Source organism: Saccoglossus kowalevskii, chromosome 1 (assembly GCF_978046115.1).
Source record: "Saccoglossus kowalevskii chromosome 1, keSacKowa6.1, whole genome shotgun sequence".
Taxonomy (NCBI): domain Eukaryota; kingdom Metazoa; phylum Hemichordata; class Enteropneusta; family Harrimaniidae; genus Saccoglossus; species Saccoglossus kowalevskii.
Window position 1 is genome coordinate 9,115,674 of NC_140641.1, and position 19,474 is coordinate 9,135,147.

Here is a 19,474-nt window from a genome sequence, read left to right on the forward strand (position 1 = left end):
TATCATTGAAAATGATGAGTTTAAAAAACAGCAAATCATTAATGCTCTTTACAATATTATTTGTTGATAGATACACGTAAAGTGGTATCTTAAAGGCACAATCACAATCTCTCAACAAGATTACAAAATTCAAAATTGGTGTACATTTTTAATTAAATCAGTGTGTGCATGTCTGAGAAATTGTCTTACAAAACATATACTGTAGAATACTTTATTTTCGCTTGGAATTTATTTTCGCTATTTTCGCTGAAGGGAAGATTCCGTGAAGATAAAATCCAGCGAATATACTTTTTTTCCTATATTCCACATTAAACTCATCAAAAATCAGTGAAAATAAATTCCATACAAAAGGCCCAAAAAGCCTTTTCAGCGAAAATTAATTCCAGCGAAAATAAAGTATTCCACAGTATGCAAGCATCAGTTTCTCTTCTTAGACTTTGATTGAATAAAACCAAAAAAAGACTCACCTTTCTGGTTGGAACTCTACAATCAAAATCTTTTGTATTATTTTTGGAGTCATCTCTTTTATGCTTATTTGGTGTTTTAGCTGTGAAGTCAATCATATCTAAAACATCTAAGGATTCTTGCCATTCTTTGCATTCATACTACATGTATGTATAATAAAAAAACACTGATTACCGGTAATGAATTAATCATTAGGATAAACTGAAATACTAGGTTTGATGTATAAGAAACCTACATCTGGAATTGGAAAGCTAAAAGAATAGAAGCTACCAACAGAAAACATGACATGGAAGAATGCAATACAAATTGATGAAGAACAGGGACATTACTTATAGTATAAAACAAATTTGTGAGAAGCAAGAATTTATACTAGTACATATATATATAAGTATAGACACACTGAAGATTTATGTATATATGCTACATGTATTATAATTAGGACCCAGACTCATCTCAAAATGAGAGTCTGGGAACTTGAAAGCAGAATTTGTGATTACCCGGTAACATAATCTCAAAGAATGTACCAGTTACTTACATGACATTTTGCAGCCAGGTAACGGCATGCTATATGTGTCTGTAAAAAAAAAAAGATATTAATCTATCTGGGCTGGTGAATTTCAGTTTTTTTACAGCAAAAGAAGAGAAATATGGGGCAATGTAAATAACATTAAACATAGCATATACAGTAAAACCAGTCAAAACCGACCTTGGGTGGGCCCATATTGTAGGGTCGGTTTTCAGAGGGAGTCGGTTTATCCAGGGTGGGTGTGTGCCTTTGAAAAAAATGGGGCATATCTATAAGTAAATATCATTGTATTTACGTTTATTATCAATAAAACGAAAGTTTACACATTATTTGATTACATGTAGTACATTTATGAATAAAGTTGTACATGTACAAAAAAAAGCAATAAAACTCACTAGAGACATGTTAATGAAGGCGCCCATTTTTAATGACGTCACTGATTCACGTTGAAAAAAGTCACTAAACTTAAGTTAAGTACGTACATAAATGTCATAAAAAACTATTCAAACATCTTTTCTGTACAATTTTCTGTTCAGGGTTGGTTTGCAGGGTTTATACTGCCGTCAGGTAACACAAGCCTTTGTTGATTGCGAAGTTCTTTATTTTTGTCAACATGTGCAGCACATCTTCATGTGTCATGTTGCTGCCCTCGTCACATTCACTGACGATTTGATTTTCACTGCTTTCGTATCGTCATCTGGACAGTTTTGGTTTTTCTTTGTATTTAATAAAATTCTCCAGAATCTGCTGTTCCCATTCGCTATCGTAAGTTTCCTCTGTCGGTATATTGTCATCGAAGTTAAGATATATTCGTCAACGATGCATTGAACGTCTGGCCCTGTGACTTCATTGATAAGATTTCTTATCTCTTCTGTGTTGTCTGCTTTTTCCACATCAGTGATTTCACTGTCCAGTTAATTGAAACCACCTTTGTGAAAACATTTTGTTATTGTCTCAGATTTCATGTCATCCCATGAACTGTTGATCCAGAGTACGGCGTCAAGTACATTTACGGATTTCGACACATCACTCGCACTCGATTGGTGTCAATCTTTGCAATAACAGAACGTGAGAGTCTCTTTCTGTGTCCAATTTTAATTGCTCTAATAATTCCCTGGTCTAGCGGTTGTAAAACAGATATGGTATTGGCAGGAAAGAATTTCAGAGTGACATGCGATAGCCTAATATTCGGGCAGTGTGAAGTGGCGTTGTCAAGAAAAAGCAAGATTTTTCGGCGTTTACGATGCATTTGATTGTTCAAATCACAGAGATATTCCTCAAATAGGGCACTTGTCATCCAGGCTTTCTTATTAGAATTCCAGTATACAGGCAAAGTTTTTGGATCAATATTTTTAAAACAGCATGGTTTCGCTGCCTTTCCGATAACGAACGGTTTTATTTCTTGCCAGTCATGTTGCATGTAAACAACACGATCAGTCTCTCCTTTGAAACTTTGTCGCCTTTACAATCGTCGGATGTTGTTGCCAGTGTTCTATCAGGCAAGGCTCTAAAATAAACACCCTATTCATCAGTATTAAAAATATATTCTGGCTTCTACCCTTCACACAGTTCACTAATGCGTTGTTTGAAATCTTCGACCACTTCCAAATCAACATCGGCACTCTCTCCATTGACTCCCTCATTTCTTCAAATTTTGATGAAGTTTTGATGCGCTGTCTGGATCTATCGATGTTATTTTTAAACTGTTTCTTGTAGACTGCGATATCGATAGTTGGAGAGCGTGGTGCTTGCAGTGATCGCTCTCAAAAACAGAGTGACTGGAAAACTGATCAAAAGATCTTCTTATGGGGAAAATTTTATTGTATTAATTACAGAAAACATGATAAAACATTATTTCACACCTGTCCTATAAACATAGTTGAACTCTGGTGACCTTGCCCTTTGTTATATAATATAATTCCCTTTATCATAGTTTGTTTCAATATAAATATGCATTGTCATAATTAATTTTGAATACAAACAAGTTTTGGGGTTGAACCAACAGTGGGGAATCAGTCTACCGAATGTCCTTAAAAGATGTAAATATCTAACAAAAACATGCCTTATTTGTTTAATTATTTTAAGGAACATAATTTCCAGCTTTATTCAAAGTAATTCAGATATTTTAAAATAAAAACAAATGTCTCGTTGCAAAAAAAAAGTGCTGCATTTAGATATGAATAGATTCATAAAACATGCAAGATAACAGAAAAATTTAGCTGGCTTTAGTCCAAGTATTTTGTACAGGTGTCTGTCAAAAATTAATGATTCACTGAAACAAATATGAACTGCCTCATTGTGTGACTACTGTATTATATGAAAAGTAAAAAAAAAACACCCTTTATGAATAGCTATCATGTTGCAAGCTCTGCTTTGTATGCAAATCAACTTAAATAGTTGGTGTCCAGTGGAGGGAGAAGTCAACAGTACTGTTGCCTCCTGAGAATCTACATCTTCAAACACTGCAATCTTTGAAGTGCGTTTTTAAACTAGTATTATAAAAACTCTATCATTCTGTTCTAATAGCTGAAACATATTCCTGTGAGTTTTCATTTGTCGAATGAACTGTTTGTCAAATACAGAATACATATATTTTAGAATAATTTTCTTTTTAAAATGTGGATGAAATGTTTTGCTTTTAATGTATTTTTTATGTATTGTTTTTGATTTGATAACTTTGAACTAAACAGATTTTCTATTAGCTTCAGATCTTAATCAAAGTTAGGCACCCAGTTCATAGGAGTGCTTATATTGATTTTCTGACATCTTGTTTTATGTAAAGATTTTATTGGTAGGTTTGCAAATGTGTATCAGACTGTGCAATCTCTCCATGAGTTGGTTTTGAAACCCAGTATGGGATTCTGAGATACATTACCAAGGATATTATTACAAGATAAATCATTTGCTTCATTGAACACATACAACAATGCATATTTCCACTGAGATCAGTGACCTTTGATGTGTATCACCAGTGATCAGTCAAGTAGAAACAGTCAAAATATTTTATCAGATTTTCTCAATTTTTGCATGATATTTTCATACAGGACATCTGTTGTTCAAACTCAGGGAAGACTTTATACTGATGAATAAGGTGACCAAGTTTGATAAAGTTTGGAATAGAATTAGTAAAGTTATTATGCACACAATAACAATTATTAACGACAACGACAACGACGACGACAACGCCGGACAAAATTTTTCCCTTAATATACCTTTCCCTTCCATCTTTGATGGTACGGGCAAGGTAAAAACAATCTTTGCTGCATTGTGTACATGTCTTTGTTTCTTTTATCGGCCATTAACACTTGGCTCTAGTGGGGAGCAGACATTTATGCAGACAGTTGCTGTTAAGTCAATGAATCAAATTACGATGTCAAAAATAAAATTGTCGAGTGTTGACTGCTTTAAAGAACATCCTTTTTCCATGATTTTGTTTTCCGATCTTGGATAGCTGTCAAGTAACCGGAGTCTTTGTTTATTGCTAAGTACTATAATCTCGTAAATATGTCTAGCACATCGCCATGCGTCAAGTCATTGCCATCGTGGAGGTCGATTAATTGACTGTCGTCGCAATTTATGTCATCGTTGTCTGTGGATTCATTGTTATCTTGGTCTGCAATAAAATTCTCAACAATCTGTTGCTTCGACTCGCCATCATAAGTTGCTTCAATTTGTATACGTTCATCAAAGTGGAGGTATTCATCAACGCAACACTGTGTTTGCGGGTCTGGTCAATGTATTCAGTGTGAATATTGGACTTGAGACTGATCAATGCGATCGTTGTTCAGAGTAGACAGTGGTCGGATTTCACAGGTTGTTTTAACATTGGCGTCTATGGAGAAATTTTCGGTCGGTTCTAACAGTAGGTCAGTTTATCCAGGGGTCATTTTGACAGGTTTTACTGTACAATCATGCAATATAGAATTCATTTCACTTATTATTCCATCACTTCCCACAATTTATTATTCATAGATGCTATACAAAAAAAAAACAGAACACCATCTGTATTTTTACAATGCCAACGTCTGATTATTACAGACAGGTTTTAATGCAAGATGAGACGGTACTACCTTGTCTAGTTTTTTACTTCTTATGGTCTGTGCTGCTCGATGATACTGCCCCGTTAAATACAAACACTGTGCTTTCCAATACAAATCTTCCACTTCACCTATTGAGAAACAAACCCTTTGCAACATGAACTGAATTCATTATAAACATTCAGTGTCTCATTCAGGATGTTAGATACAAACCAATTTCTGTAATATCAACGAATGACATACACATATAAATCAACGATGTATTAGAATGCTTACCATTTGACAAAGAAGCCACTTTATCTGCCCAGAACAAGGCAGTTTCATACTGATGCTGAAATAATAATGATAATATATTACAATGGTTATAAAAGGTGTTATCTTGAATTATCATGTCTCTCTATTTCGCATTGCATTGCTGGTATCCAACCCAAGTGTCAATGTGAATAGAGTGTGTCACCTTTCAGTATTTATTTTATAGTGACGAGTGGTCGCAAATGTTTATCTTATTTCATACAGTTGTATACATAATATACTGATATATGATTTGGCGATACACATATTTAAACTGTACACATACAAAAATGTATGTGTAGGCAGTCACTTTGCTAGAGGTTGTTTAGAGAGTTTGGGTCAACCATGGTAAAGTTCACTGTGAATTGAATCACAGCCAAAACTGTAATTTTAATGGTTTCTGCATTGACATGGTCAAAACAAGCTACCCTGGTTGTTAAATAACAAGCCATGCATGGCACAGTCCCCGTTAGTTATCAAATTTAAGATATATAGTTTTGTTTATAGTAATTGAGCTGGAATATAACCATGTCAGGAATATAATTTTTTAACATTAACATTTGTATCTGATCATCAAACAAGTACTTGTCCATATTGAGAGATATTGCTCTGGAACAGCATTCAAAATCAGCCATTTTGAATACATGCATATATATAACATGATGTATAACGAATATATAAAATTTGAATATAATCAGCCATTTTGAATCCAATCTGAAAAATAAAATGACGTGCATCAGAAACTCGTAATGTCTAATGTATGTACCAAGTTTGAACGAAATCCATCCATAAATGCCAGAAATGCTTGATATTTGATGATTTTTTAGCACAAAAATGACCACCATTTGGCCATTTTGAATAGGATCGTCAAACCAATATATCTGTCTATCTATGACATGATGTATAATGAATATTTAAAATTTGAACATAATCAGTGAAAGCAAGTCAGAGATATGGCACGAGAACCACATTCATTAAAACAAAATGGCCGCCAGTCGGCCATTTTGAATCTTATCTGAAAAACAAAATTATTTGCATCAAGGTCCCATAATGTCTAATGTATATACCAAGTTTGAACAAAATTCATCTGTAAACAGCTGAGAAATGGTTGGTTTTTAGGATTTTTTTAGCAGAATAATGGCCGCCATTCGGCCATCTTAAATCAGATCGTAAAACAAAATGATGTGCTTCAAGGTTCTATAATGTCTAATGTATATACCAAGTTTGAACAAAATCCATCTGTAAACAGCCAAGAAATGCTTGATTTTGATGATTTTTAGCAAAAAAATGGCCGCCATTCGGCCATCTTGAATCAGATCGTGAAACAAATTGACGTGCATATGTATAATATCATGTATGATGTATGTGTGAAGTTTGATTGTGATTGGTCCAGGCATTTCTAAGATACAGGTCCGGACGCACGCACGGAAGCACGCACGCACGGACACACACACACACGCACGCACGCACGAACGAACACACGGAGGTCAAAACATAAGTTCCTGTTTTCGGACTGCGTCAGAACGAGGACTAACAAGTCTTGGCATTGTGTCAACAGTCACAACCCGAGCAAGTGGTTGATGAGATGGCCCTTTAACTGTTATTTATTTGAACATATTATTATATGCCTGGTACATGTATGCACCTATTTTCATAGGTAGTAAATTATTTTGCTATTGTCATGTATTTATTTGACCATAAATAGCCGTGTGGTGTGGAACACACTTTGGAAACAAGGTATCGTGGTGTCAACAAAGCAGAACCCCTTGTTTTGGTTATGTAGCAACCAGTCGTCTAGGTACGAGTTGATGTGTACCAATGACTGATGCAGCACCAGCACCACCTGTTTCAACACTCTGGTGAACACATATGGAGCCATGCATAACCCGAAAGGTAATTTGAATACTTGGCCTAGATGGGCGAATCGAAGGAGTCAGTGACTCGCTGGGTGCATAGGTATGTGCAGGTAAGCATCGCTCAAGTCTAACAAGGCTAACCAATTGAACCGGTGCACTAAGAGTAAAACAGTGTTTGGTGTCTCCATGTGGAACCGATTGAGGAGCACATACTGATTTAGTTTGCTTAGATCCAGAACTAGACGTCGGCCACCTGCAGCTTTAGGAACTACAAACATGTGTGAGTATAGAAGCCTGGACTTGCCATCGGGTCTTCTACCCTGTGCATTGTGCCCTTTGTCGGATTGCCTCCACTTGATGGGATACCCCGGCAGCGTCCCCAAAAGGAGGCAGCGAGTGTCAACATGAGAGGCAGAGATACATGTAGCAGCAGAGTGTCAAGGGGACGGTTACCCGCTGCTTCCAAGTCAGAATACACCGGCTCAATCTAAGTGCTACAGGAATATGTGGCCACAGGTTTAGCGGTTCTACACTGGATGCAATCTCTTGTTCGCCAAGGCGAGACCCCTCGCGGTTTGTAAGAGTCAAAACGATACCATAAGGCTTGGACACACGGCCGTGATGCAGAACTTCCAAATCCAAAAAAAAACTAGAGTAGCAATAATTTGCCCATTGCACACAACTGCAACAATGTGACAAAACAAGTCATGGTGTACATGTACGTCGGGAAGATCTACCCTGACTTGCTGCACTCCGATTTTTATCTCTCAATCGCCGGTGACATTAATTACCCCAAAATTAACAAGCCATGCATGGGACAATCCCCATTAGTTATCGAATTTAAGATATATAGTTTTGTTTATAGTAATATAGCTGGAACATAAATATGTCAGGAATATGATTAAGATGATTGTTTAACATTAAAAAGATTGATAATTGTATCTGATCGTCAAACGAGTATTGAGAGATATTGCTCTGGAACAGCATTAATTAACAAAATCAGCCATTTTGAATACATGTATAATGAATATATAAAATTTGAACATAATCAGTCAAAGCATGTCAGAAATATGGCACTAGAGCTGCATTTATTAATACAAAATGGCCACCACTACGGCCATTTTAAAAATAAACTGACGTGCATCAGGAACCCATTTCTAATGTATGTACCAAGTTTGAACAAAATCCATCTTTAAATGCCAGAAATGCTTGATAATCGGCCATTTTGAATAGGATAGTCAAACCAATATATCTGTATATCTATGACATTACCCCAGACCATTCGTCCCGGTGTTATCGCTATCGCCACACGAGACTCCAGCTTGTCTCCTATACAATTTGACTGCGCACATCCAGAAAGTAGATGTAGCTGTGATTGGTGGAATACTAATGAGTTGAGTGTCAATCAAACGCCCACGCTATCTTTAGTAAACAAAGTCACGTGACACGCGCCATTTTAGTTTTGATTAGTTCATCGGATCGGAGTGTCGGTGCTCGCCATCCATAAATCAAATCAAAATGATTTCTAAGGAAATTGGCGCTAAGAACATTTGAACTGCGGTCATCATTGCAAATTGAATGTGAGAAAGTTATGGAACGTCGTTTTGAACTTGAACGTGGTCGGGCAGGCGATTTCAAGGCAGCACGCTTAACCCTTTCGTTCACAGGTTGGGAGATATTAGAATGACTGACAATTTTACGCCACTGTTTTACATTATTGGCGGATTTTTCTGCGCTATCAATCTTTCTCTTACAAACTAGACATAGATGAGACGACAGAGTCGCTCCTTTCACAACGTCGCACTGGATCAAATTGGAAAGACGATTTCCATAAGTTATCCCTCCTGCTTTTCCTGGCTTGAATAAATTCACACACGACTTTAACTGTCCACAAACTCGAAGACTACACGAACACAGTCTACAATAGTCGTCCGCAACAATATGTATGTATTTCTTCGGTGTACTGATGCACGAATGCACCGTGACACGGTGTTTCTCGGGTGTCGCCATCGCTGAGAATGCCGCCGGCGCAATTTTTCACCCAACTCGCGATTCTGTTTTGCAACATTTTATCAATATTCCCTTTGACAAAATCGCCGACAAAAGCACCGCTTTGCTGATCTTTTGTTCTATAATTCTTAATGCAAACACCGACCCTAGTAGTAATTAGTAACGTCGCCTAGTACATATGAACGGTCGTCATTGCAAATCGAACATCCTTTTGAAATTTGGACGTCGGGCAGGCGATTTCAAGGCACCGCACTTAAATATTAGCAACATATTTTTCTGAGCGGTTGTTTATTCTCTTTCAAACGAGACATAAATGTGACGACATAGTCGATCCCTTATCCACCGCTAAGAATGCCGCAATGTTTCGTTCGTTTTGCAACATGCCACAAATCGTCGAAAAAAACACCACTTCGACGGAAGCTTGCGTAATAAGGGGGTTAAAACAAGAAAACAAATGCCATGTTTAATACATATCGACCTGTTTTACTTGCGAAAGATAACGGAACATGAACTCGTTTCGTGCGACTTCGGAACCCGAAGGAACACACCAACAACGTTGAATTTACCCGCTATCTTCCAAATATGGTATATTAATTTATTCAGTTGTTTATTTAGAGTGACGTCCGCGGTCGAATGCAATTGGCTATCGATGTCAGTGCAAAGGTCATATGAATATTAAAATTAAGTGGGCGGAAGGAAAATTGTATAGGAGACAAGCTGGAGTCTCGTGTGGCGATAGCGATAACACCGGGACGAATGGTCTGGGGTACTATGACATGATCGATAATGAATATTTAAAATTTGAACGGGGACTAAAAAACAAGTGAAGTTAAGTCACATTGGAAAGAAAAGTGTAAATAATTCAACTGCTGATGAGACGGGTCAAGAAAAAACGAACCCTGACCTCTGAAAATACCTCATTCAGAGGGTGCCTTAATACCGAAGAACGCTGCCCTAAGGCATCATAATGCACGATGTGACATTGCGACCGATGCATGCTGGGTTACAGAGAGGTTCTGTTCAAGGTAACAAATATGGGGGCGCAGAGTGCATGTTTTTCTCGCGATGTTTAAAAACAACATCTCGTTGGCAATTTTGATGTGATGTTTAAGATAATCATCAATGAATCGTTTTAATTAACAAAACATTCTAAATTTGTGTATTTTGTACCAAAAAGTCAGATACCAATGACCGCAATAGCAGCGGTGAATACCCATTCATTGTTATGCCATCAGCTGACAATGTTACAGTGATAGTAGCGTTACTCACAAAGTATATTGCAATGAAAAATCGCTGACTTTAGTGTCGAAATGCCATTGTAGAATTTTTTTTCTCATTATTGATTTATTAATTTCAACATACTTTGATTACTTTATAAATTTACAAAAAAATGTTTTCCCTGACGTTATATGAACTGACAGTGATCAGTGACATGGGCACTAAAACTTGTACAATGTACACAAAATAATGTTACAGTTACATCCATAGATGACATTATATTTAGTGACTGGCTATAACAAGTCTTTCCATTTTTTTTCTTTCTTATGCTGTTACATTTCAAACTTTGTTTGACAAAAACATAAAATACAATGCAGTAAAATTTATCAGATATAAAAATATCTTGACTTCAATTAATTGTATTGCAACGTTTGTTGGGAAAACTGATGTAGATGTATTGTATTGTTTTTCAGTTTACCAAGGAAGTTCAAATCTAGATAGCTCTCACAATTCTTGTTTATTTCAGGTGAAACTTACACACAACATTTATTAGTTATTTATTAACAAATGGGTGCCCAGGCATATATATAGTATGTTTTGTTTTCATATTACAAAGTTGTCAAGCAGGATGTGTGCCATATATTCAATCCCAGTCAGCATTTCTCACATCGAAATCGGAATGTCATTGTCTGAGAATGCAAAGCTTTAAAAATAAGCCCATACGTCCTTTTGTTGGTAGACATGTCGTTAAAATAGTGTGAAAATTTCAAGACAAACTTACAAAAACTGTGGGAGCTAATTAATTTTAATTAATCTCTTCGACCAACCAGAAAACACGAACAGAGATAATACCCGTTTTATGAAAATTTTGCTACATAATGGCTATTCGCAGTTTTTAATACTCAATCGCTCAAACGCCGGTGAGAAAAAATCGAAATGGAAGGGAAACTAATGTAAATTGAACTACAGACGCGACGAGTTGATAAAAATTAAACAAACCCTATGACCTCTGCATTGCTATACAGATGCATGCTAGCTGACAAGGGGTTTCCGATTAAGGTAACCAAGATGGCATCGCAGAGTGCTTGATTTTTCCATGGTGTTTAAAAATAGCATCTGGTTGTCGATTTTTCTGTAGTTTCCAGGGTATTTTTTTTATTTTTTATTAATCAAGCATTTCATGATTACGTTAATCGATGACAGCACAGCAATAGTGTTTATTCATTGCAATGCTATTAAGCACAGTGATTGCTACAGCGAAACAAAAAATGTATACTTCAGTTTAAAAATGCCTTTGGAGAAAAAAATGCGTGAAAAAAAAAAATTATTTAACAGTATACTGTTGATATGTTGCAAGATAAGGGGGAAAAAGTTTACTTATCATTCCTCTTGTATGCTGGAAGGCTAGTTGATAGTGCTTGAGGTAAGCAAAAAGGGTCCAGGACAGGAAGTCACACATCACCGCATCGTAACTGAGGCCAGCAACTCATTTGCATATAATACAACAGTGACTTGTCAATCAAAGAGCAACGTAAACAAACTTTCAGGGCTTTTAATCACATCGCATGCCTCGGTTCCCTATATTTTGAAATCGATTTTTGAGTACTGTAGAATACTTTATTTTCGCTTGGAATTTATTTTCGCTATTTTCGCTGAAAGGATGATTCCGTGAAATAAAATCCAGCGAATATACTTTTTTTTCCTATATTTCACATTAAACTCATCAAAAACCAGTGAAAATTAATTCCAAGCAAAACGCCCAAAAAGCCTTTTCAGCGAAAATTAATTCCAGCGAAAATAAAGTATTCCACAGTAAGTTCCAGCATTGACAATGCTCTGCAATTTTAACATTATCTGTCTGGGTAAGAAAAAAAAAAAAAAAAAAAAAAAAAAAAATTTCACTCCGAGTGCCCACGAACCTGCATCTATACCTTAAAGTTTGAGTTACTGAATGTGGACGTTCAACAAAAACCAAAATGTATGTTGCCCATAACTCGAAGTTCTGTTAATTGAACATCAAGTTACAATTTGGGCCTGGTTTCTTAAAAGTAGGCGTGGTCATTTCTGTAACTCGATGTTTTCATAACACAATGTTCAATGTCCATAATTCAAACAATTCAGCATCCCACAAGATGTTTAGAACTCTTCATCTATTCTGCAAATAAGTATTGTAATTGACCTACCACCTTAAAAGTATTTTCACCATGGATGGTTTTGACAAATCAACCTGTAGGATGAATTACTTTGGGAAAAATAGATTTGAGGAAAAAAACTACCCTTACTCCAGCTACAACCTACTTTTGTACCAGGGCAAGTAACTCCCAAATTTTACCAGCCCTGCATTAAAGATCATTTAAAAATAATTTTGTTCTCATTTCAAGTAAGCAACACAAAAACTTCTGTTGACACACAACACAGGTTATTTAATTTGCTACTTTTTGTCTCACGATTTTTCTATCAGCCATCAGAGAAAAATGGCATTCATTTTTATCCAATAATACTGTTTAGCAAAATTTCATTTTCAAAATTGTTATTGAAGCAGAGCACGAACAAATTTAAACAGACCACCAAATATGTAAGTTTTAATTTTTATCAGCCTGACTGGGCCGTAATATCAAACAATGATTACGCTTTGTGTATTTACATTTTACAAAAGTATGGAAGTATTACATGTACAACTTTCATGTCAAATGCCTTTATTTACGAGTCGTCACACTTTTTATTTAAAATAAAGCTGAAATATATATAGTCCCATTTTTGAGACATGACCAGTGACCGGTCAGGTGACGTACACCCCGATGTCGGGAATATATGAATAAAATATTTGAAGAAATCCACCCACAACCCCCCCACCACCACCCCCCCACCCCACCCCCTATATTTTGAAAGTGTAAATCTGCAAGTCCCTTTAAAGAAGATTCAGAACACGAATCAACACGTGTAGTAAATGACTCGATTAAAAAATTAAATTTTGAAAATAAAAGTATAATTCTTAGTTATAACACAATGAGATTTACTAACCTGATCAATGAAATGACGAACAAGTGGCCTCCATTTAGATAAATCCACGGCAATATCTACCTTTGAATCATTTTCACCCGCCATTTTGAACACTACCTTTGACCTTTCATATGTGACCAATTACATTCGTTATTTTAAATAGCTGGTCTTGACTTAGCATGATGTTACCTGTCATATCATTGGTTGTTGAAAGATATTGGCGTTTGTGCTCGATACAAGTAATAACACATCAATTTTTTTTTGTTTAATTCACATGTAAAATTTTCTATTTCACACACACGCAAAATGACGAATGGATTGCTTCTTTATCTGTGAAAAGGCAAAGTGGATATTGGAGTAAAGAAACAGCAAACGTACTATTGTTGTCAACAGCAACGAATGAAAACATAATTTTGATAAAGAGTGACGACTTCCGTGTTGCATACGTTGTGATTGAAATTAATGGTAAGGTATCTGCTTCTAAAAATATCTACGATTTTCAAAAATGTTATTGCACAAATTTAAACAGTTTCGAAGGAGTCAAAAATTGTGTACTAGGACTAGTCGGGTATTTTTCTGTCTAGTACGCTTCTCAAAGGTAACAATGCTTGTCCGACTTCGATCGATTACGCCGTTGTATCATTGCGCTTTGTTTGGTTTATTTGACGTGCTAAGCAACCAAGGTATAGACACAGTCGGACAATGTTCCAAACCTTTTCAACGGGGATGAGGACTGAGACACTATCAACTAAACTGTTCGACCTCTCGCTTAGACAAGACATTGTTCCAACCTTGCAAACCATGTACACGCATCTCAACAAGACAAATAACATGGCTATGCACCATGGAACAGGTATAGTCTGACCGTTGTCGTCATTTCCATGTGTCGTACACTGCAACTGGTAGATAAGCTTCGCAATTCACCGTTGTCATCGGGTACTCATCTGCTTTCAGTGTATATCTGCAATCTTGCCTCATAATCGTTATTTTTTATGTTTATAGGTGAAAACAAAACGTTGAATATAAAATGGGTGATATGGAGGGTGACTTAGAACACCAGGCTCATGCACTGGTGGATAGAGTGATCAGTAATGCCAGGAGGCGTTTAATTACTGAGATGGGATTGAAACAGACTGGCAGTAGACCTGAATCGACTACTATAAGAGACTATGATAGTCTGCTTTATTCTGAATGGCCTGAGTATGACATTAAAAATATTCAGTGGATGAAATGTGAACAATTCACAGTGGAAAAAGGAATACAGAAAATTGAGGAATTCATAAAAGTAAGTAACAGAATTTAGAAACTCTATCGATTTGAACATATATGAACGTATATATATATATATACATGTATATTGTTTTTGATATTTAGGAAGATTTTATAAAAACACATTTTAATTTTTTTCCCTGATCTATTTTGCGTACTTCTATCTTTATTAGGTAGGGGTAGTAAGAGCTGCTTTATGCTAAAGATCTTTGCTATATTATTAATTCATAGTGTACTTCACAAATTTTCATCTAAAATAGTGAAATCTGTTGCATCCCACTATTTGATAACTTACCAAATTGAGCTGGTGTTTTTCTTGTTGCTTTCACCAGTCAGTTTTGTAAGTTACCAAATGGCTGGAACCAACCAACTATACAACAGAATTCAAATAAATAATAAACTAATTGCCTGGACAAAGAATAACAATAGTTTCTAGGACGCTGTGTTGCAAACATATACGTACATAAATAATGAAATGTTAACACAACTCAGATACATTCATTAAGTATTTCTCCTCTTTAATTTGTTATTACTATTTTTTTACTAAGTAGTTTTTCTTTTTCTTTTCTAAATCTTATACATAATTGGTCTTGCTTTATAGTTTCATTATAGCATAAAGATTTATGTTTGTAGCAACCTGTGTATGAGAACACCTGTTGACACTGGCTATCAATCTATTGTATGTTCTTTTATAGAACACAACCTGCTGTAAGAATAGAAATCATTACAAATTTAACAACTCATATAGTTTTTCAAAAATTTCTTTGACAAATGGCCTTGAGCATTTTCTGATCAATTCTGTATTCTCAACAAACTGCCAGGTCAGCATGACTTATGCAAATGTTTGTTTAGTGCTTTTATATCTATTGTTAAGAACAATGGCAATTTTATTTCTTTGTTTAATGTGTTTGTTACCATTTTTAACAATCTACCATTGTTCCAAAGGAATTCTCAAAGCACTCACTTCTTAACAGAAACATTTTTTTTTTTAAAAACACTACAGGTTTCAGATATGTATATTGTTTGATTAATACATGCAGACACAGTAATTCACAATATTTGCTTCACCGGCTCATACACATTAACCAACAAATTTCCAGGATTTCACAGTACATAATAGTTTTTCCCAGCCAAATTATGTTACCGGTAATATTTAACAAACACATATTTGAGATTTATTTTAATTATTATAAAACAACTCTAACTATACTGGAAGGAGGAAGATCATGTGGAAATGCCAGTGATTTACTTGTGATTTGTTGATACACTCAACCAAAATACACCATGGTTACTAGTGATTTGTTGATATGCTCAACCAAAATACACCATGGTTACTAGTGGTTTTTTGATATGCTCAACCAAAATACACCATGGTTACTAGTGATTTGTTGATATGCTCAACTAAAATACACCATGGTTACTAGTGATTTGTTGATATGCTCAACTAAAATACACCATGGTTACTAGTGATTTGTTGATATGCTCAACTGAAATACACCATGGGTACTAGTGATTTGTTGATATGCTCAACCAAAATACACCATGGTTACTAGTGATTTGTTGATATGCTCAACTGAAATACACCATGGGTACTAGTGATTTGTTGATATGCTCAACCAAAATACACCATGGTTACTAGTGATTTTTTGATATGCTCAACTAAAATACACCATGGTTACTAGTGATTTGTTGATATGCTCAACCAAAATACACCATGGTTACTAGTGATTTGTTGATACACTCAACCAAAATACACCATGGTTACTAGTGATTTTTTGATATGCTCAACCAAAATACACCATGGTTACTAGTGATTTGTTGATATGCTCAACTAAAATACACCATGGTTACTAGTGATTTGTTGATATGCTCAACTAAAATACACCATGGTTACTAGTGATTTGTTGATATGCTCAACTGAAATACACCATGGTTACTAGTGATTTGTTGATATGCTCAACCAAAATACACCATGGTTACTAGTGATTTGTTGATATGCTCAACTGAAATACACCATGGGTACTAGTGATTTGTTGATATGCTCAACCAAAATACACCATGGTTACTAGTGATTTTTTGATATGCTCAACTAAAATACACCATGGTTACTAGTGATTTGTTGATATGCTCAACCAAAATACACCATGGTTACTAGTGATTTGTTGATACACTCAACCAAAATACACCATGGTTACTAGTGATTTTTTGATATGCTCAACCAAAATACACCATGGTTACTAGTGATTTGTTGATATGCTCAACTAAAATACACCATGGTTACTAGTGATTTGTTGATATGTTCAACTAAAATACACCATGGTTACTAGTGATTTGTTGATATGCTCAACTGAAATACACCATGGGTACTAGTGATTTGTTGATACACTCAACCAAAATACACCATGGTTACTAGTGATTTGTTGATATGCTCAATTAAAATACACCATGGTTACTAGTGATTTGTTGATATGCTCAACCAAAATACACCATGGTTACTAGTGATTTGTTGATATGCTCAACCAAAATACACCACAGTTACTAACAATTTGTTGATATATACTCAACCAAAATAGACCATGGTTACTAAAATATCTTTGTTATTAACTATAATGACACAGACACTTGGAAATGATCTAATGCAGACACATATCAATTATATTCAATACTAGTATGTACAATATTATGATAAATTTATCTTGGTTTAGATGAACAAATAAATAATTGAGCATGGCATAACAATGAACACAATATGCATAGTTATGCAAATTAGTCATGGCTCTATGCTATTTTCATCAGGTGAACATTGTAATTATAGAATAGAAATTTGGCAACCAATAATAATTTTTTTTTAAATTTTATTTTATTATTTTTTGTTTTTGCATTTGATTTCTCTATATAAGTATTCCATTATATGTATATATTTTACTTGGCCTAATAGCTTGAGAAACTAAACATTGTTATTTATATGAATCTTATTCATATATTATTCAAGTTTCCTAAAAATAGCCTTTTAATTTATTGAGTTTTCAACAAGAGAATATTTTGACCATTATATTCATAATACATTACAATGGCAATTTTAGTTGATAGGATATTTGTCATAAGTTGTCAATTTCCTGTGCATTGTTTTTACTAATACATTACTCCTTCACACATTTAGCATCCAATAATTTAAAGCATTTACATTTAATTATAATATCAATAATCTTTTACTAGAATATACTTGAAGAAAACTGTATATTGAAATGGTTGATTAATGCTCTGATGTATTAAGTCATTGGTATATGTATTTTATACACAGCAAACATGGGAATATCAAGGTGCATGGTTATATTGTATAGATTTTCTTAGAGAAGAAGATGATAAATACAGTAAAATATATCGTTATCAAGTCAGGTGGAGTATTCCAACACGAAGGAAACCAATCCCAAGAGCTACAGCTTGTGTTTATTTCACAATAGAAGTTTCTAAAATTAAACCCGGTGTAAGTATTTGTTACAGAGAAGATGTACAGTATAATCTTTATTTTCAAAATGATAATTAATATTTCAGATTATGTTTAATTTAAATGAATACAATATACTGTATTCATTTAAATTTAACATTTTTTCCTCACATATTCATTATTCGCTTTATAATTTTATTCGCAATTCAATAAAATCGGCAACAAGAACTGGAGTAGATCATTTATCTGCTCTACTTTTTTGGGGGACATGCATTCCCTAAAACATTTTAAATGAGACAGACATTTATATATATTTCATTTATTTTATATTGAAAATGGCTGACTATATAGCAGCAGTATTGGTCATATGTGCATTTGTTTTTATTAATGATTGTCATTTTTTGGTATACTCAAAAATAATATTTACATGTAAATACCTATATATACCATTTTGTGATATTTCTTAGCTAATTACTGATTCAAATCCATTTATTTTATGTTTTTTCTCCATAGCATTTTCCGGTTGATGTTTATTATGTTTTTGAAGGCAATAGACTTGTACACAAACCAGGAAACTCCAGATTTCGAGAGAAATGGCTGAAGGATATTATTGACAGTAAAATCATTATGATGGAAGCAGTTACATTTTAATGTCATTGTGTATACTGTAATGTATATGTACTCTGAACTTTGCCAAGAGGCATTGTGTTTTACAGAAAAACAAATCCTACGGGGGGGGGGATACTCTATATACTCTTCTCAAGTATATGGGTCGTAAGTTAGGTCTGAAGAAAAACATTTTTTTTTAAAGTCCAGTGACAAAAGTAACTTTACTAAATTATTTTCTGAAAGAATAGTATGCATTAGGTCTACAAATTAATGTACCAGTTCAATGCATGCAATAAAGAATAGCATAACTCATTTAACCTCATAATGTACTGCATACCTTGTACTTATAAAATGAGATCATCTATAAGTTCATGTTCTGCACAAAGCAATCCTGCAATTTGTTTAGTTTGTTTATTAATAAAAGAAAAGATATATAATATATATATGACTTATCTCATCAGGTCCTTATCATCTTTCAAATATAGTCAGATTTATGTAACACTTTCAATACAGAGTTCCCTCTTAGGTTTTCCTCCTAGCAGATTTATTTAATACTCAATCAGATGATGCATGTATAAAAGGTGAGGTGACTAAACTAGTATGAACACATCCATTATATACTGGTGTTGCTGTAAATGAGAAAGCAAGTCAACCAACAATATTGCAATATAGCTTACTTAGTAGCAATATCGATATCAGCTTAGCATAACAAACTGTTACATATGAGTTAGCAAAACATTGAGCTATA

The 19,474-nt window shown here is 34.7% G+C and overlaps 2 protein-coding genes and 1 non-coding gene across 4 annotated transcripts in view; 2 read left to right on the forward strand and 1 right to left on the reverse strand.

The window, feature by feature from the left end:
- The window catches only part of LOC100376782 (cell division cycle protein 16 homolog), a 33,342-nt gene extending 19,816 nt beyond the window's left edge, over positions 1-13,526 (reverse strand). Inside the window, exons 1-5 of the mRNA XM_085499752.1 lie at positions 13,425-13,526; positions 5,305-5,359; positions 5,062-5,159; positions 1,001-1,039; positions 468-605 (exon numbers count right to left, since the gene is read on the reverse strand). Coding sequence (XP_085355878.1) covers positions 468-605; positions 1,001-1,039; positions 5,062-5,159; positions 5,305-5,359; positions 13,425-13,508 — 414 coding nt within the window. The 5' untranslated portion in view covers positions 13,509-13,526. The remainder of the gene's footprint in view (positions 1-467; positions 606-1,000; positions 1,040-5,061; positions 5,160-5,304; positions 5,360-13,424) is intronic.
- A 216-nt stretch (positions 13,527-13,742) lies between these two features.
- On the forward strand, positions 13,743-18,901 carry LOC100374430 (A-kinase anchor protein 14-like). 2 transcript variants are annotated; one of them, XM_002737175.4, is made up of 4 exons: positions 13,743-13,868; positions 14,406-14,688; positions 17,974-18,156; positions 18,631-18,901. In XM_002737175.4, exons 2-4 carry the CDS (start codon positions 14,431-14,433, stop codon positions 18,766-18,768), a joined length of 579 nt encoding a protein of 192 aa, XP_002737221.1. In that variant the 5' UTR covers positions 13,743-13,868; positions 14,406-14,430; the 3' UTR covers positions 18,769-18,901. The 2 variants fall into 2 exon arrangements, with proteins under 2 accessions (XP_002737221.1, XP_002737220.1); XM_002737174.4 differs by having other exon boundaries at positions 13,856-14,256.
- On the forward strand, positions 14,941-15,040 carry Mir4824 (microRNA mir-4824). The gene has a single exon (NR_038781.1). It is a non-coding gene; the product is annotated as a microRNA mir-4824 (primary transcript).
- Positions 18,902-19,474: the final 573 nt, after the last annotated feature.

Coding starts and splice junctions, on each gene's coding strand:
- LOC100374430 (XM_002737175.4), top strand. CDS start 14,431: ATGGGTGATATGGAGGGTGACTTAGAACACCAGGCTCATGCACTGGTG. Junction 14,689..17,973: donor AAATTGAGGAATTCATAAAA/GTAAGTAACAGA, acceptor TTTTATACACAG/CAAACATGGGAATATCAAGG. Junction 18,157..18,630: donor TTTCTAAAATTAAACCCGGT/GTAAGTATTTGT, acceptor TTTTCTCCATAG/CATTTTCCGGTTGATGTTTA.